Below are 18264 nucleotides of genomic sequence, written 5' to 3'. Positions count from 1 at the left end.
TGACAATCGGATAATATAATGCACAAAAATTCAATAATAAATATTTGCACTTTCGAAAGCTTACTTAGTCAGGAATGAGGAGACTGGATTGGGGGTCGGGGGATGGAGGCCAGACCAGGGACAGGGAGACAAATTAGAAGACTCTAACAATAATCTAGTAAAGAAGGAATGGGAGCCAACCAGAGCAGGGATAGTGGAAATCAAGGAGAGATCAGTGAATTGGAGGGGGGGAAGAATTAACAGGACTTGATCTGGGAGATGACAAAGGCAGCACAGTCCAAGATGACTCTCAAGGGTCTGGCTCAGGTGACTGTGAAGGAGGTGATGCTCTTGGAAAGTCAACAGAAGGAATAGACTTGGGGAAAGATCATGCATCAAATTTGAAATCTGTTGAGTTTAGGGATCCCAGGAGGCATCCAGGTGGAGATGGCCATAGGAACTCAATAGTGATGCTAAAGACATCGATTTGGGAAGCATATAAAAGATTATTGAAGGCATATGAGTAAATGAGGTCCTCAAGTGAGAGGAGCAAGGGGCCAAAGATGGAGCCCTAAGGAGCATCGCCACTTAAAGGGCAGACCAAGAAAAGGAACCTATGAAGAAATTTGAGAAGAAATCAGTGGAAAGGTAAAAGAAACAACCAAAAGAGAGTGCTATTGTGAAAGCCAACAAGGGTGTTATCCACTGTGACAAATGCCACGGAATTGTCCAGTTAAATGAAGACAAAGAACTGTCTATCGACTCCTACATGTGACGACCAATGGTGACTGCAGTGAGAGCAGCTCCAGGGGAACAGTGGAACAAAAGCAGGATGGCCGTGGGTGTGTGGTACGCGGACTGGAAGACAGCAGTCAACAAATGCAGTCAAGGGGATGGAGCTACAGCGCAGAAGTTTGCAGGGTGGGGTGAGGTAAAGATCAAAGAGTTTTGTAACTTTTTCAGTGTTCACCACCACCCATTTTGAAAAAGTTTAGACCTACTTTTCCTTCTTTCTTTCTTTCTGCCTTTCATTTCTCTCCCTCCATTCCCCTATTTCTCTACCTCCCTCCCTCCCTCTCCATTCTGAGTTTCCTCTCCAGAAGCCAAGGAGCAACTTATATAACTGGAAATACTTAATGTATTACCTTTTTAAGTGTTTTTAAAAGAAGACATTAAAAAGTGGGTATATTTCGGCAAAAAAAAAAAAGAACCAAATTGAGAAAGGATTTGGAGCTGGGGTAAGAGCAGGGGCTTCCTCTCTTCCTGTCAGCCTGATGTCCCACCCTGCTGCTCCGGGGGACCGTCCCTTGGCCCAAAGATGGCTTGTGTGTTAGTGGTGTGAATGAGTACAGACATTTACCGCCTTTGTCTACCCTCTCCTGGCTGGAGTCAAGCCTGTTTCTCCCACCCCTGGCTTCAGTGGCCATGCAGGCAGCTGACAGCATCCTTCCCATAATGACTCCATGCTGCTGCCCCGGCTGGGCCTCTGGCCTGCTCCCCCGACCTGGTGACCGCTTGCCTGCAGCACTCAGCTCACAACACTTCTGCCCACTCCTCACTGAACCATCCCGGGCTTCCAGGTGGGGCTCAAACACACTGTCTTCAGGAACCCCCTGTCGTCCCCTTCAGTTAGTCACTAGGTCTACATGTTGGCCTTGCACATTTCCTGAGAGGTTACTGGGAGACATTCTCATTTTAGTTGTTTTATAATACTTTGCCTCACTGGTGAAATCATGAGGCACCAGGAGGAACTCTCCACGACCTCCAGTGCAGTGCTGCACGCGGAGCAGGTCCTCAGCTCTGGCTGAGGTCAACCTCAGCCAACCTCAGCTGAGGCTGGTTTGCAGAAGGTAAGGGAGTGAAGTTTGCACTCGAGGGTGGGTGCAGGGCTCTTGCATCTTTGTCCACCCTCCACCGCCCCCTCCTAGGGCTCTAACCATCCGTCAATTCCACAGACATTTACTGAGCACCTACTCTTGAGCCAGAAACTGCACTAGGCACGCTGGGCATTTAGCAGTGAACCCGGCAGACAAGATCACCGCCTCGTGGAGTTTGTGTTCCATTAGAGGAGAGACGATGACCCCGGGCTGTGGCACGTGCTTGGAAGGAGATGCACGGAGCTCTGTAAGGCAGGACCACGTTTACGCTGAGACCTGCAGACCGAATAGGAGGGGAAGTTGCCCTCAGTCTTCTCTGCTTATTTACTAGTGCCCACTCCTGTAACTTTGCTTTCAGTCCAATATTTATTAAAGTGGCTGTAGGAAGGTGACATGCTGTGCGTGTTCCTGGTCAGGGAGCTCACAGACCACCAACACAGCCGACCCCTAACAGATCACACCCTCTCTAGGAGTTGTTCGTCTCACCTGAAGACGCCTCTGACGCGGGGGGTGGTTTGTTTTGCAGGTGAGCCGGCCTCACCCCAGCGACCACACTCTGCTGATCCTCTTCGTGGTGGGCGGGGTCACAGTCTCGGAAGCCAAAATGATCAAAGACCTTGTGCCATCCCTGAAGCCCGGAACCCAGGTACCGAGTCCTCCGTGATGTGATCTGAACGGGAGGCCTGAGGCAGGAGTGGGGAGGGAGGACCAGGGCCTTCATTAGGCTCCCCTGCACCCCCTATCTCCATCCCCCTGTGCATTCTGCCTGTCTCAGGGCCAGGACCTGGTGTGGCTGGAGGGAAGGGGGGGACCTCTCCTACCTCTGGGTGGCAAGTGCTGAAGTGCCAATCCCAATTCCTAAGGGGCTTGTATTCTCTGGCGTCCGATCAGTGCTTAATTACTCAAGAGTTTTGGCTGTTTTCCAGGCTCCAGATAATTGTGGGTGACTCCCGGGGACCATCTCCACCCTGTGGCAGGGAGAGGATGGGGCTGGAGGAGTTTGGGAAGGCCCGTTGTCATGACAACGACAAGTGTAGTGTCTTTCTCCTCTCTAGCCTCCTGCCAGGTCCCGTCCTCCTCCCCACGCAAATGCCCGGTGGTTAAGACACAGCCCTCTAGGTTTTCCAGGCCCGAGTCTGCCTCCTCCCTCTGCCTTTTACTATCCAGGTGATTGGAGTGAGAAAAGTCCTCAGTCTTCTCATTTAGGCAACGGGGCAGGGGGGTTGGGAAAAGAGTGCCTTGCCTGGCTGCTTACTGCTATGGGCAACCGAGGCTCTGTCCTCTGGGGGCTGAGGGGCCTCAGAACTGTCCTGCTGGGGGACCGGGAGCCTGGGACACCTTCCCATTGGCCCTCGCCCCCGCCCCCAAGTTGAGACTTGCTTTCAGGGCCTGTCTTCAGCTTTGCCATGTCTGCATGCAGCCAGCGGCTTTCTGTGGTTTAGAGAAAGCAGAACAGAGATGCCAGTGCAGTGCTTCAGGTAGGACCCTGGCTTACGTGGGGAACTGTCCACCACAGGCGCACGGAACCCAGGGGGTACTCCAGCCATACCTAGCTGCTGGTCTGGGTGGGGGGCAGTGTACAGGTGCCCTTGTCTCCCAGCTCCACCTACTCTGTGTATATGCACTCAGCCAGCCAAGGAGCCCCCATCTCCACTGGCATCGCAATCTGTACTCCATAGTGCAGCACTGGCGGGCTCACTGACTGCTTCCCGTTGCTGACAAAGCCTCCTCAAGCAAACACGAATTCCTTGAGGACAAAGGCTGAGCCTTCCCAGGCCTGAGCACAGGGCAGGAGCTCTGGAAGCCTTGTGGCCTGACGGCTTGATGTGAGGCAGGAGAACTGGCTTGGTGTTGTCAGGGTGGCCGGGACACCTGACGACGTAGAGAAGGCCTGGTTTCTGAGGGTCTCCAGACACCCTACTTAGGAAGGTGACCTGTATCTAGGGAGCCATGGTATGTTCTTGAGCAAGGGAGTGACCCGTCATTGGCTGTGACCATTTCTACCATTACTCACACTTGTCATGATCATAGCTGGTGGAATTTCTGATAAAGTGGTAAATCCTGCCTCGTCTCACACCCTGTCTATCCGCAGTGTTCAGGATCTGTTTGGTGAGCAATTGGCTTTTTGAGCAAGACATTCTTTTTTATCAGAAAGCACCCTTCTCACTGCCCCTAACATGGTGAACCAAATTCTTAGCTCTTCCGAACAGCGATGCATTGTTAACAGCCTGCCAAACGTGTTAATCCCCACTCTAAAAGGATAAAATGCAGACGTTTTCAAAGCCGTGTGACCTGAGTTTGACAGCAGAGACCTGAAATCTGTAGTGGCTCAGTGGCTCAGCTGCAGTCTGACCGACCTTGTGCTCAATCATCTGCAGAGAGAGTAGCTCAGAGAATCTGGGGCTTAAGGAGCAGCCTTGCTTGCTGCTTGTCTTTTGTGCAAAAAGTTGACCCTGAAGAGTTACCAGGGCCTAGGAAGATTCCAGAGTGGAGGTACTTACCATAATACCTTCCTCTCCAAGTCTGGGAATGCAAGCGGACTGCCTGCCTGTTTGCTGGCGTGACACCTGTCGAGGAAGAGCTCAGTTTATTAGACCACAACAGACTGGCAGCTGAGTCAGCCCAGAGACGAGACTGGACCAGCTCCATAACCTTTACAGGAACAGCGGGAATGAGGCCTGGCCGCTCTAGCTGTATGTGAAAAGGCAGGCGTACCAGGTCTGTCGCCTGCTTAGACTTCTGTCGGAGTAGCCCTGGGAACTAACCGAAGGGACGGGTCCCTCTGAACCTGTGCACCAGCACACCCCCAAAGACACATCGGCAACTGAGAGTGACTCTGACTTGCCCTCTGTGTAATCAGCCATAATGTACGTATTGATACTTCTGTTTTGAAAATCCAGCCTACACTTAAAGGTCCCCAGGGACGAGGATTTGCCCCTCCCCCTGCGGCCTACCTGAGTCCTGGAGGCCTTGGCTGTTAGGACTCTTTCCTCCTGCCGAATCCACATCTGCCCCATCTGAGCCCTCGCTCACCGCTGCTGCCTCTAAATCCTGGGCCACACAGAAGCAGATCAGGCTCTTTCCTCCTCCACAGGTCCTCCCCCAGGGCCACTCTCCTCCAAACCGAGTATCTTCGGTTCTGCCAGCCTCCCCACCCCAGCCCGTGCCGTGGACCTGAGTGCCTCAGCTTCTGGGCGGCTCTCCTGGGCCCCCAGGTCTCTCCCTCTCATGCTCACTTACAACTGAACGCCCTTGCCATGGGCTGATCAGTGCAGAGGCACTGGGGCCACCTCCTCCTCCTACCACGGTCCCTCCCTGCCGCTGGGCCTTCTTTTCCTACCACCCTTCTGCTGGCCTGCTCCCCTCCAGCCTCAGGACTTTGCACTTACTTGAATCCCTCAAACAGGATCTGGCATCAGCTGTCATGATTATTCATTGCATATTGAATACTAGAAACTGTACTTGCATTATTGAAGCATAAGATAAAAGCAGCTTTTCTGGAGACTACACCAACCTGTTATTGATTCAGGGATTATGGACAACTAAAACAACTCTGTCTTTTGTATCAATTGCTATGATCCATACCTACTGTATATCAACATGGGTGCTTTTTGGACCCAGGTACAGGAACTTACAGTCTCTTAAACTGGATTAGTCAATTACCCAGTAAACATTTATTGAGCATCTACTCTGTGCCAAGCACGGTTCTTTGTGCTGAGGATAGAGTGGTGACCAAGCCAGACTAGTTCCTGCTTTCATGGAACTTACATTCTAATAGTAAGTGATTGACTGACATTAAACACGGAAGCTCCAGCTAGACATGAGTGTTCCAGGAACATAGGCAGGGGCTGTGATGGGAATACCTGGGGTCTTGGAGGCAAGAGGTTCCTTCAGATGGCACCGGCTTCCCCTGGAGCAGAAGACTGGTGAGCTGAGGTTTGCAAGACATTCGGGGATCTGCTCTTCAAAGGAAACTGCTGATAGAAGTCACTTAAGGCACATCCAGAAATGAATTCTCTTTTACAAAAAATGGTAAGGGTAGCATAAAACAGTGGAATCCAGAAACCTCATTAGCACCTGCTAGTCCTAGAGGATGGTTGTTATACTCTAAAATGGGGTGTTTTCTCCACTCTCCATCTGTGGTTCTTTGGTAAACATGCTGAGAGAAAGTGGGCAGCTGGAGAAGGCCCTCTTTCCTGACTACAAAAAGAAAAAAGGATCAAAGAGGCAACCTCTCAACCCCACTGCAAACAGCCACAGCCATGAGCAGGAGACTTTGCAGGCTTGCCCTGGTCTGGGTATGTGTACTCAACACTGGCCTCTCTCATTCCAGACAGCTCTGCAGGCTGAACCCTGTAGCTGGGTCATGGCCAAGAGGCCAGCAGAAGCCTGCGATTGTGGGAGGAAAATAACAGGGAGGGACCCTTCCAGAAAATACAGGGAAAGGCCAGCTCAGGAAACAGAGAAAGAACGAGTGACCAAGCCGACCCTGCCATCTCAGCTCTTCATGGGCTAGTGCACGTTGCCCAGCCACACTTTCACATGTGTCTACATTTCTGGAGCTGAACATTTAGTGAGAATGTAATAGAAGAAAAAAATTAGACCCAGAAATATGCTCATACGCATACAATTTTGCACAACTGTGGAGGTTCAAGTATACCTAAATCCTGGATATAAACAGTGGCTCCAGGTTATTCTAAAATTTGAAGCCCCAAAGAGAAGAGTCAAGCGACTTCCTTTTTTTTTTTCTTTTTTCTTTTTTTGGTCTACATTTAATCTGTTCCGAAGTTTCTTACTCTAAGGAAAATGTCAGTGAGATTCAAAATTTTTCTTTTTACCTGAGTTAGCTTAGGGCCTTATAATTTGAAATATTAGATGGCATTACACATGTTCATATTGTTCCTCTTAACATTACCCTTTATTCCTGTGCACTTCATGTGTCTTTGATATTTGTAGCAATCCTTGTAACAACGCTGAAGTCATTTGCAAATGGAAGGTTTTTGTTCTTGTTGTTGTTTTCCCTCAAGCGACTTCTTTTTAAACAACCATCAGGAGGGACAAAAGTGTCGAGGCATCTGAAATCTCATCGGGTTCCTTAGGAGAGCCTAAGCACACACAGCACACTCACCCCTCAGGCAATGAGAAGGCAGTGAGTTTTCCAGAAAGCTCGTCATGTCTGTTTAATTAATCCACTGCCCCACCGGTTTAACGATACAAACGTTTTATGTTTAACACACGTGTGTACGTGCAGCACTTGTGCTAATGGGGGTGAGTGATGCCTTGAATCTGACATGTGCTCCAAAACCAGTTCATCAGCTGGATGAATATGCGTGTTGGTACCTGTGCGTATTAGTCACTTTTACTGGGAAGCATCTCCCAAGGTCCAAAGAAAAATAGAGAAAAGCTATTTTTACCCATCTCTCCTTTCACTTCACAATGTTAGAAACCAGAGGGATATGGAGTCCAAATCCTGGGATGCCGGCTTCCCGCTGTTCAGCAGAAATGGAACAGGAAGATACTGGCACCTACAAGTTATGGCCCGGAGAAGCGGAAGGTGGAGAGAAAGCTAGCAGGCTGGGTCACTCTTGCAGGAGCCAGGGTGGGCTGAGCACAGAGACAAGATACCCCTCCTTCAGCTGGAGTAGAGAGCCTGTGTGGAACCCCAAAGGCAGCTTTTTAGGGCCTTGGTTCAGAGGCACCCTGGTGTCCTTCGCCCTTGCCTCCCTGATGGAAATTTTCATCAGTGCCCTTGGTTGCCTGGGAAAAAGCCAAGGAGCTCTAGTGCTTAATTTACCTCACATCACACATTTGATGACTATGTTCATAAAATTTAAATTTCATATCCAACAGGCCAATTTCAGATTGCTTTAAGCATTTTCTTTTTCATTTTTGAGTGCCATTTCCCCCCATTTAGCTAACTTTTTATAATTTTAAGGACTATTTCAGTCAAATAAGGCAGAAATGCTTTTAGTTGAATGGGCTCAAAAAACGGGAAATGCTCAAAAGCATTCTGAAGAACAAAAGACGCCTAAGACGTGAAAATGCTTAAGGACCATCAGCTATTATAATATAAAGCAAATGTTAGTGGTGTGATCCTGCTTGTTCTTCAAAATAGGAATTTTAGACAAGTGGGTTTTCAGCTGAATTGATTTCAAACAAATTTACGCAGAGCTATTTGAGATACCAGAGCCTCCTGGTGTGAAAAACTTCCTGCTGGCTAAACCCGCTGCCTCCTTCCAGCTTTGTACTAGTCTTGTTTTTGTTCATTCATTTAATCAGTCATTGGCTAACTCACTATATCAAGGACCTGCTAGGTATCAGGCACTGTGCCAGCACACAACAAAGAAACAAGGAATACAGTGTGATACCAACAGCCATTGGAACATCCTCAGTCTTCAGAGAGGGGTGGTCTGGGAAGGCTTCTGGGAGGTGGTGATGCCTGAGTGGATTATTGAAGGATGATCAAGAGGACTTCAGGCAAAGAGTTGGGAACTCTCGTTCCAGATGAAGTAGCATCCCCAAAGTGCCATTTGTGAAACTTCAAATCATTTAGGGTGGCTGGAATGTGGAACCAGTGGTGAGGGGTGTGTGGTGGCCAGGGGGTGGAGTGTGGAGTACTGAACAGCCATCAGTCTCTAACGTCCTGGAATGCTCTCTAAGACAGCTGGACTTACAGAGTTTTAGTTTGTGGTTACCATGAGGTTTTGATATACCAGTCTATATACATACAAGATTGTTTTAAGTTGCTGGTCTCTTAATTTCAAATGCATTTCCAATATCCTGCATTTTGATATCATATTTGTGTCTGGATGATTTCCTACCTTTACTATATGTTTGCCTTTACTCGTGAGCTTTCCCGTTCATGATTTTCCTTTTTCTAGTTGTGGCCTTTTCTTTCCCTTCTAGAGAAGTTCCTCTAGCATTTGTTACAAAGCTGGTCTGATGGTGCTGATTTCTCTTAGCTTTTGCTTGTCTGTAAAGCTTTTGATTTCCCCATCCAGTCTGAATGAGAGCCTTGCTGGCTAGAGTATTCTTGGTTGTAGGTTTTTCCCTTTTATCACTTTAAATATATACTGCCACTCCCTTCTTGCCTGCAGAGTTTCTGCTGAAATATCAGCTGATAATCTTATGGGGATTCCCTTGTATGTTATTTGTTGCTTTTCCCTTGTTGCTTTTAATATTTTCTCTTTGTCTTTAATTTTTGTCAGTTTGATTAATATGTGTCTTCGTGTGTGCCTCCTTGGATTTATCCTGTATGGGACTCTCTGCACTTCCTGGACTTGAGAATGTTTCCTTTCCCAAGTTAGGGAAGTTTTCGGCTATTATCTCTTCAAATATTTTCTCAGGCCCTTTCTCTCTCTCTTTTCCTTCTGAGACCTCTATAACATGAATGTTGGTACATTTTATGTTGTCCTAGAGGTCTCTTAGACTGTCCTTATTTCTTTCATTCTTCTTTCTTTATTCTATTCCACAGCAGTGGGTCAGGCTTATAAATGATGGAGAGAAGGCAGTTAGGATTTTAAACCTATGAGTAAATACAATCAGATTTACACTTGGGGAAGATGGCTCTGGCACGTTTATCTCCTCTGAGTCCACCCCAATGACTGCTGTGAGCTGAATAGAGGGAATGCAGCAGAGGATGAGAATAGTGAGGATGGTGATGATAATGAAGACGATAATAGCAGGTACCATTTTAAGCCCCTCTAGAGCCTGTCATTGTGCTACGTATTTTATATATATGTTCACATTTGATCCTCATGATAATCGTGTGAGGTGGATATCATTATTCCCACTTTATAGATGAGGACTTGAGGCTCAGAGTGATTAAGCAAATTCTCCAGGGTCCATCGTCTGGCAAGTGGCCAGCTGGGGCCCAGCTCAAATTGGACACTCCTAAGGCTGTGCTCTTAACGACTGTTCTATCCGGCGAGAGTCCTTGGTCTCAGCTTCCTCCTTTCCTCCCCTCCTCAAAGAGCCCCTCCATTACTTCACAGGCTGCCTCTGTTTTCCATCTGATTCTTTTCAGCCCTCCACAGGGCATGCCCCAGACACCCTCTGGTTTAGCCCTGATGCTGTCTAAATACCCATTTGTCTAGATGTGAGGGTCCTGGTCCTTGGTTCCAGCTCGGTGGAGGTGACCGAACCCATAGTCACTGTCAGCCATGACTGAAAGCCCAGCACACGGCCTGAGAGTGACAGATTCCTTTAGCTTAGTTATCACTGCTCTAGAAGTATCCACATCAACGGAGTCTACAGCCTTTCCGCTCCACGTTCCTCAACCCTGTTAATAAGACTTAACCATCCTGTGGGAGTCACTCTCGCCATTACACTTGCCCTCACCTCAGCCAGAGAGGAATTCACCGTCTTGGCATTGGAACTAAGGACCCCAGGGGCTGGCAGCGGTAGTGGAGCCTGGCAAGCAGGAGGGCAGGGGAGGGGCTGTGGCCATTAGCTTCCCTGGCCTCTCCTACCTCTCAAGGGTCTATTCTTGTGCAAAGGATTTTTGTCTTTATGTGTGCCTTTTTTAAAATATCTGCATAAGGGTTTCTTAACTTGTCTATGAATCCTAGTTATCCACCTAAACCTCACCTAAAACTATATTCAGAATCTTGTGTGTGCACATATGCATATTTTTCTAGAGAGTTTTTAGCTTTCATAAGATTCAAAAGGAGGCCTACGACCCAATCACAAAACACAATAAAATAGCAGCTCAGAATTGCTGAGCACCTCACATGCTCTACGCACTTGGCCTTATGTAATCCTTGCCACAATGCTACAAGCTCGGGGCTGTTGTTTTTCTTCTGGGAAGGATAGAGTGAGGCCCCAGGTGAAGTGACCTTCCCCAGGGCATGTAGCCCATCAGCGGTGGAGCCGGGCTCTACTAGCATCTGGTGAGCATGCTGGTCTGGGCACCGCCATTCTCAACCATCTGTTGGACTTGGCCCAGAAGACCCCGAGGAATGAGTAGAGGCCCTCTCCTCTCTCTCCAGAGCCTCATATTCAAATGGTATCTACACCGTGTGATAAGGGGATGCTAATATTCACTATCTGCCCTCAAACTCTCATCACATGGCTTTCTAGGAAAAATGTGAGCACAAATTGCAGTGTATTTTTTTCTGCCCGAAATATGACTTGGCTGACATTAGCCATATATTTTCAAGGATAATTCTCTTGCAAAAAATAGTAACATCACTGCTTTCAAAGATTAATTTTTGTTTTAAACAGAAAACCTTTTAATAACCTCATTTCTTTAACAACAACAAGCACAAGAAAATTATAAAATGCTTCCTTCTCTCCTCCCCTCCCTGCTTTTCCTCCACATTGGGGCATAGGCTCTGGTTTTGGCCAGTGAGTTGGTTAATTCATTGCCTTGGTTCCACCTGGGATAGCTTTGGGGGTAGGAGGGGTAGAGAGTGAGGTGTGAGTGCCAACTTGCTTCCCCACAAGAGGCCTGGCCAGGGAGTGTGGCCCCTTGAAGCCAGGCCTGCTGCCGGCCTGCAACCCCCCGCGCTCAGGGGCTGGGCTCTGGCATCTGACTCATACCTCCTCCCCACTTGCCATAGTCACCTCCTTATCTACTGGGCGTACAACCCCTGCCTGGGCAAAACCTCACCAGCCTGACAGAGCGCATCACTGCTCCAGCCCAGCCCTGGGGAACGAGCACTCCCAGTGCCACAGAGGGAAATCTGCCCCAGAAGAACGGCCCAGTCTCAGGGATGCAGAAAGGAACACCACGACGACAGGCCAGAGAAGCCCAAAGGTCTATGTGGACTAGGGGAGTAAGCAGCCTTCCCAGAGCCCTTGATGATAGAGGAATGACTAGACAGACACTTGGACACTGAAGCCAGCCTGCCTGGGTTGGAATCCTGACTCAACTGCTTCTGCTTCCTGTGTGTCCTTGGACAAGTTGCTTAACCTCTCTGTACTTTATTTTCCTTATCTGCAAAATAGGAATAATATATGTACCTACTTCATAGGGTTGTTATGAAGATTAAATGGATATTAAATGAGATCATCCTCAGTGCCTGGCCCACCAAAAGAACTAATCAATATTAGCAGATATCATCATTATTATCATCATTGTTATGGGTCAAATTGTGTCCCTCCCAAAAGATGTTAAAGTCTGAAGCCCTAGTACCTGTGAATGTGGCCTTATTTGGAAATAGGTTTTGCAGATGATCAAATTAAGATGAGGTCATTAGGGTGAGCTCTAATCCTATATGACTGTGTCCTTATCAAAGGGGAAATGTGGACACAGAGACAGACGCATGTAGAGGGAAGACAATGTGAAGACATAAGGGAGCTTAGGAGGGAAGCTTCTCCCTCACAACCCTTAGAAGCAACCAACCCTGCCAGCACCTTGCTCTTGGACTTCTGGCCTCCAGAAGTGTGAGACAATAACTTTCTGTTATTGAAGTTTTGGGTACTAAGAAATTAATACAGCCATCATCATTATCACCCACAGCAACAGCCAGCTCTTGAGTGCCTTCTCTTTCCCTGAAGGAGCAAAGGCTCCCTAGAAGAGGGAGAGACCTCTCTGTTGAGGTCACATTACTGGATCACAAAGCGACGGTCTGATCAAGTTCAATTCAGCAGCAAGGTGGTGGCTGGGCTCAGCCCTGCTCAGTGCCCACTGGTTAAAGGCTCAGCCGACGCAGCCCACCATCCCGCCGGCCATCCAGCCTGTGCGCCCTTCCTTACACCCAGGACGCTAGCATCCAGTGGCATTCAAGCTGCTGCCTTCTGCCTTTTTCTCCACAGTACCCACTCCATGCCTTCCCCCAAAGAAATGTGTTGCATTTTATTTCTCATCATCTGATAAGCTGGGATTGGCTCTCCTAATTGTCTGTGGTGTGTTTGCCCCTCCTGTTGTTAGGTAATCGTTCTGTCCACGCGACTGCTGAAGCCAACTAACATCCCTGAACTGTTATTTACAACTGACCGGCTGCATCCAGACCTTGGCTTCTGAGCATCTGCTAAGAAGAGGAGAGCTACCCGAGCTGGAAATCCCAATACTCTTTTCTGTCCCCATCCAAGATATGCCTCCCAAACCAGTGTCCCTGTTACTAATCGTGGGTATGACTGAATTATGCCCAAAGGGTCCTTTATTGGAGTATAATTGCTTTATAATGGTGTGTTAGTTTCTGCTGTATCACGAAGTGAATCAGCTATACATATACATATATCCCCATATCCCCTCCCTCTTGCGTCTCCCTCCCTCTCACGCTATCCCACCCCTCTAGGTGGTCACAAAGCACCGAGCTGATCTCCCTGTGCTATGTGGCTGCTTCCCACTAGCTACATTTGGTAGTGTATATATGTCCATGCCACTCTCTCACTTCGTCCCAGCTTAGCCTTCCCCCTCCCCGTGTCCTCAGGTCCATTCTTTACGTCTGCATCTCTCTTCCTGTCCTGCTCCTAGGTTCTTCAGAACCATTTTTTTTTTAAGATTCCATGTATATGTGCTAGCATACGGTATTTCTTTTTTTCTTTCTGACTTACTTCACTCTGTATGACAGACTCTAGGTCCGTCCACCTCACTACAAATAACTCAATTTCATTTCTTTTTATGGCTGAGTAATACTCCATTGTAGATATGTGGCACATCTTCTTTATCCATTCATCTGTCGATGGACACTTAGGTTGCTTTGCCCAAAGGATCTTGATACCCACACAGTGAAGTACTTCGCTGACATTGCTGAGATTCTTAAAAAAAAAAAAAAAAAAAAAATTTCATTTTTCTAAAGGCATCAAACTGCCTTTCAGCTGGCTTAATTCATGATAATTCCACTTTATCCTTAACCCTCCCTCTGTGATCTTTCTGATTCCACCTGCAAATTCATTCATTCTAAATGAGTGCCTGTTGGTGAGTATTGGTAGATTACAAGACGTTTGATCTGCAGTTGTTCAAGGAGAAGTTACCCATGCTTTAGAATCGTGTGAGGAAAGTTTGGTTTTTAAGATTATATAGCTGAGGAGGGAATGCTGCAAATAGGATCTGAGGCTTTGTTTCTCTCTTGATCTGAGACATTTCTGAAAAGGCCAGAAGGGAGGGGTAGTGGCTAGGGCAGTGCTGATTGTCTGCCTGTGTTGTAAATCGCCTGCCTGTACAAAGGGCTGCATTGTTCCAGTTTGCTTACTGGGCAGGGCTGCCAGCCTGCTTGGAACAGGAGTGGGAGAGAGGTTGATTGGAGGGCTGTGCCCGCCTGTAAAAGGTTTCCTCTCCTCCCCAAGGAAGGCCCCAATAAAGATATCTAGTCCAGGGAGTCTAGGTTGGAACCTCACCCCCTGTGACTTTTGTGATATCACATTTCTATAGAAGTATAAAGCTTTCTCTTCTGTGAATCTAACTCTTCCTTCTAGCCATAACAGAAAAGCCTAGACTGACAGAGTGAAATTATATAAGAACTCCAGCAAAAATGAACTGCTTGGAACCCACACATTTGTAGGTGTATAGTTCATGGAAATTTCTAACATCTCTAAAAGACATTTGTAATAAAGAGATAAAGCTGCAAAATAGTGGCTAGTGTGGATTAAACAGAGGAAATAAAATGTAAACCAAAACACTCATGTGTCTCTGCTTTTAGTTCTCTACAAAACGCTGTTATGAGAAAACTGTGAAGTTGGAAATCATTTTGAGATGTCATTGAAGCAGGTTTTCTAGACACCAACGTTCTTTATTTTGTCCAAGTATGTTTTCCACCTAACACCAGTTCCTTCAAGGTGCTGAAATACTGGAGACCTCGGATGCTTCTTCCATTCCACTCAGTTAAAAGTTTGAATTTGAATAAGGAAGAAAATGGCAAATAGCGCCAAAGAGATGATCATTAAAGCAAAGATCACTCTTTTCTAAAAATAAAGAAGTAACCTGGGGGTTTCCCTGGTGGCGCAGTGATTGAGAATCCGCCTGCCAATGCAGGGGACATGGGTTCGAGCCCTGGTCCGGGAAGATCCCACATGCCGTGGAGCAACTAAGCCCGTGCGCCACAACAAGAGAAGACTGTGGCCCGTGCGCCACAACAAGAGAAGACTGTGGCCCGTGCGCCACTGACCCTGCGCTCTAGAACCCGTGAGCCACAACTACTGAGCCCATGTGCTACAATTACTGAAGCCCGTGTGCGTAGAACCTGTGCTCCACAACAAGAGAAGCCACTGCAATGGGAAGCCCGTGCACCAAAATGAAGAGTAGCCCCCGCTCACCACAACTAGAGAAAGCCCGCGCGCAGCAACGAAGACCCAACGCAGCCAAAAAAAAAAGTAACCTGTTGTGTGTCTCCAATCTGCATTCATTCATTTAATCATTCATTCATTCCCAACTATCCAGTGGTATGTGCCAGGCATTCCGAGAGGTTCTGCCCATGATATGGGGAAGGAGAGTGGCGCATCCCAGACTCCATGGCTCTCACAGAACAAGCAGCTGGTGCTTCTCCTGACACTAGGGCCCTGTGTGAGGATCTGCTCAAGGATCAGTGTTTTCTTTGTTTTTTTTTTTTGTTGTTGGCCTTACCCCATGGCTTGCAGGATCTTAGGTCCCTGACCAGGGACCAAACCCAGGCCCTAAGCAGTGGAAGCCCAGAGTCCTAACCACCAGACCGCCAGGGAATTCCGAAGGTTACGTTTTAAACCATATGTCTATATGCAAAGGAAACTTTCGGGAAATAGAAAAACCAAACTGCTAACAAGTGGTTCCCTCTGGGAAGCAGCATATTATAGGAAGGGAACGTCTTGCTCTCAATATATTTGTGTCATTTGAATATGTTTCACAGTAGACATGTATTTGTGTTTTACTTCTGTGCCTTGAATGTATTTTTACAAGTTAATTTTCTCTTTTATAAAAGTATAATTAAAAGCTTCTCATCTGAAATGATAAACAGAGGAAGTTTCTGATTGTAAATGTTATCATTCAGCAGTTACTATGTCCCGAAAATGCTCTCAGTACTAGATTAAATATGGTCCAAAGCAGTCTCTGAGTGATGGGGGGAACATCAAAAGTTTAGTTTATAATAGTCTTTTTCTATCTCTGTGGTCGGTGGTTGGAGGAATTGAGCTAGGCAGACAATCAGGTAGTGGAAGGCTTTGGAGGAAATGTGAGCTGAAAGAAGATCGTGGGGCTCAGAGTTTGGTTTGAATAAGAAGGTAGGAGGCACGACTTGGTGTAAATCCTGCAAAGAGCCTTCACCAGATAAGAAAAAAGAGGGGACTCTGGAAGTAGCACATTGGGCCCCTGGGCGGAGCTTCCCGAAACCTCTGGCATTGCCTTCTTCTTGGGCTCACTGCCCAGGAGAGGAGGGGGTGAGGGAGAAACGATCATGCTCTTGGTGTCCTATGAAGGAGCAGTGATTAGAACAGAGCTCCATAGTTTTGTCTGGGTTTAAGTGTCACCTCTGCCACTCCCAGCAGTGTGTACCTCTCCAAGCCCTAGTGCCTCCATCTGTAAATCCTGATAATAATGAGTGGTACCTACCTCATGAGAGGGCTGCTGTAGGGGGACGCCATCCCTAACACAGCCTGCACGGGACACCAAGGAATGTGGGTTTTCACTGCTGAAGACACCAAGGAACTCACCCCACAACATTATCGATAAAGTCTCCAAAGGCGGATAATGTCAAATGAAGAGAAAATCTGGAAGCATTCCCAGGGTCCACAAGGAGAAGAGAAAACGGAGGAGGAATAATGCCCTGGTCCCACCTACTTCCAGGATAATACAGCCCAGAGGCCAGGAGCAATGCCTGGAGCCTCATCCCATGGCTTGGGTTCCAATCCCGCCTCCTCCGCACAATGGTTCACTTCTCCTGGTCTCTGTTGACTATGAATTGGACAATGATAGGACATACCACGTTGAGTTGTTGTGAGAATTAAAAGAGTTAATACGTGTAAAGCATTTAGAACATGGCCCTTGGCAAGCTGGCTAAGAGCACGGAAGAATCACCATTATTGGCAGTTACTGTCTACTGATTGCCATGCAGACAGCCCTGTCCCTGAGAGAACTTTCTCCATCCTAATGTTAGCTACAGAGTAGTTATGTGGACTCTGAGACTGACACCCTGACTGAACCATTTCAACCTCATCCAAATGCACCAGTTCTAAAGGGATTCCCCACCCCCTCAGCCAGATGTCAGCCACCTGAAGGTGGCTTAAAAGGCCGAGCTGGGTGTTTATTGTGGTTTCTTCTCTCTCTGCCTGGGTCTGACTGTTCACCACCTAAACCCTGGCTGGCCAGAGCCAAAACAAGCACAGACAAATGCAAGCCTTCTGCCAAGGATCTCATCAGCCACTCTTCATACACACAACTGATAGAGGTGTAAATACTCCTTAACGATTGACTTCCACTTTTTTTTTTTTTTTTTTTTTTTGCGGTACGCGGGCCTCTCTCTGTTGTGGCCTCTCCTGTTGCGGAGCACAGGCTCCGGACGCACAGGCTCAGCGGTCACGGCTCACGGGCCCAGCCGCTCCGCGGCATGTGGGATCTTCCCGGACCGGGGCACGAACCTGTGTTCCCTGCATTGGCAGGCGGACTCTCAACCACTGTGCCACCAGGGAAGCCCGACTTCCACTTTTGTAAACCCTTCTAATGGAGTCTGCTTCCCGGCAAACATAGCAGGCACAACAGGTGTTTGGAGGTACGGCGGCCAGGGGTTGTCCCCAGAGGGCTGGGGCCTATGGATATGGCTCTGTCGACCCCAGAGCCCTCCATTACAGTGTTACCCAATAACAAAGACTTCCATCAGGCTCACCCCAAGACTACTATTATTTATTAAACCTCGGTTACCAGAAACAGAATCCCAACAACAAATAATCCAGGATTACAAATATCGTCTGCCATCGCTGCCCAGGAAACATTAAGAGAAACTCCATCTTTATTTTAAAAGACAAAACCAGACGACGGAGGGTATTTGAGAGCGGAGGCTTGGGGGATGCTTGTTGGATCTTTGCCACAATCAGCGATAACCTCGATCCTGTTCTCTTCTCACCGAATTAGGAGAGTAATGAGGACAATAAGAACTTTCTGGAAGTTTCTCCTCTTAGACTCTGAAGGGAGTGCAGAAAACACCAGTTCTCCTGTGTTATTTATTGTAACAAATAAAGCCCTCTCATTCTTCGTGGCCACTGCCAGGAGCCCTGTCTTGATTCACCGGCTGAGACTTGGCCGGGCAGCCCGTCCCCCGCTGGTGCAGCCTGGAGTTACCCAACTGCTCGCTCCTGAGGGATTTGCCCGCAGGCTTGTGCGTTTGTCCAGAAAGCACATCTGCTTTCTCCCTTGTGGGGTGTAACATGAATGTCAGAATCCCGCTTTTCACCAGAACGAGGGGCTCACCGTAGGCAGGCCCGCAGCTCTTGAACCTGGGGCTCAGGGCAGCCCGGTGGCCGGGCGCTGACAGGGAGCCATCGTGGTCCCCGGCGCAGTGCC

General features: G+C 48.0%; 1 protein-coding gene across 1 annotated transcript in view; it reads left to right on the top strand.

Annotated features, from left to right (window-relative positions):
* Positions 1–14420, top strand: part of SCFD2 (sec1 family domain containing 2) — a 400215-nt gene extending 385795 nt beyond the window's left edge. Inside the window, exons 8-9 of the mRNA XM_059065766.2 lie at positions 2383–2502; positions 12733–14420. Of these exons, the coding sequence (XP_058921749.1) occupies positions 2383–2502; positions 12733–12825 (213 nt within the window). The 3' untranslated portion in view covers positions 12826–14420. The remainder of the gene's footprint in view (positions 1–2382; positions 2503–12732) is intronic.
* The last annotated feature ends 3844 nt before the right edge of the window (positions 14421–18264 follow it).

This window comes from Kogia breviceps, chromosome 6 (genome assembly GCF_026419965.1).
Source record: "Kogia breviceps isolate mKogBre1 chromosome 6, mKogBre1 haplotype 1, whole genome shotgun sequence".
NCBI lineage: Eukaryota > Metazoa > Chordata > Mammalia > Artiodactyla > Physeteridae > Kogia > Kogia breviceps.
The sequence above is the reverse complement of the archived record's forward strand: the minus strand, read 5'-3'. Positions and strand labels throughout refer to the sequence as shown.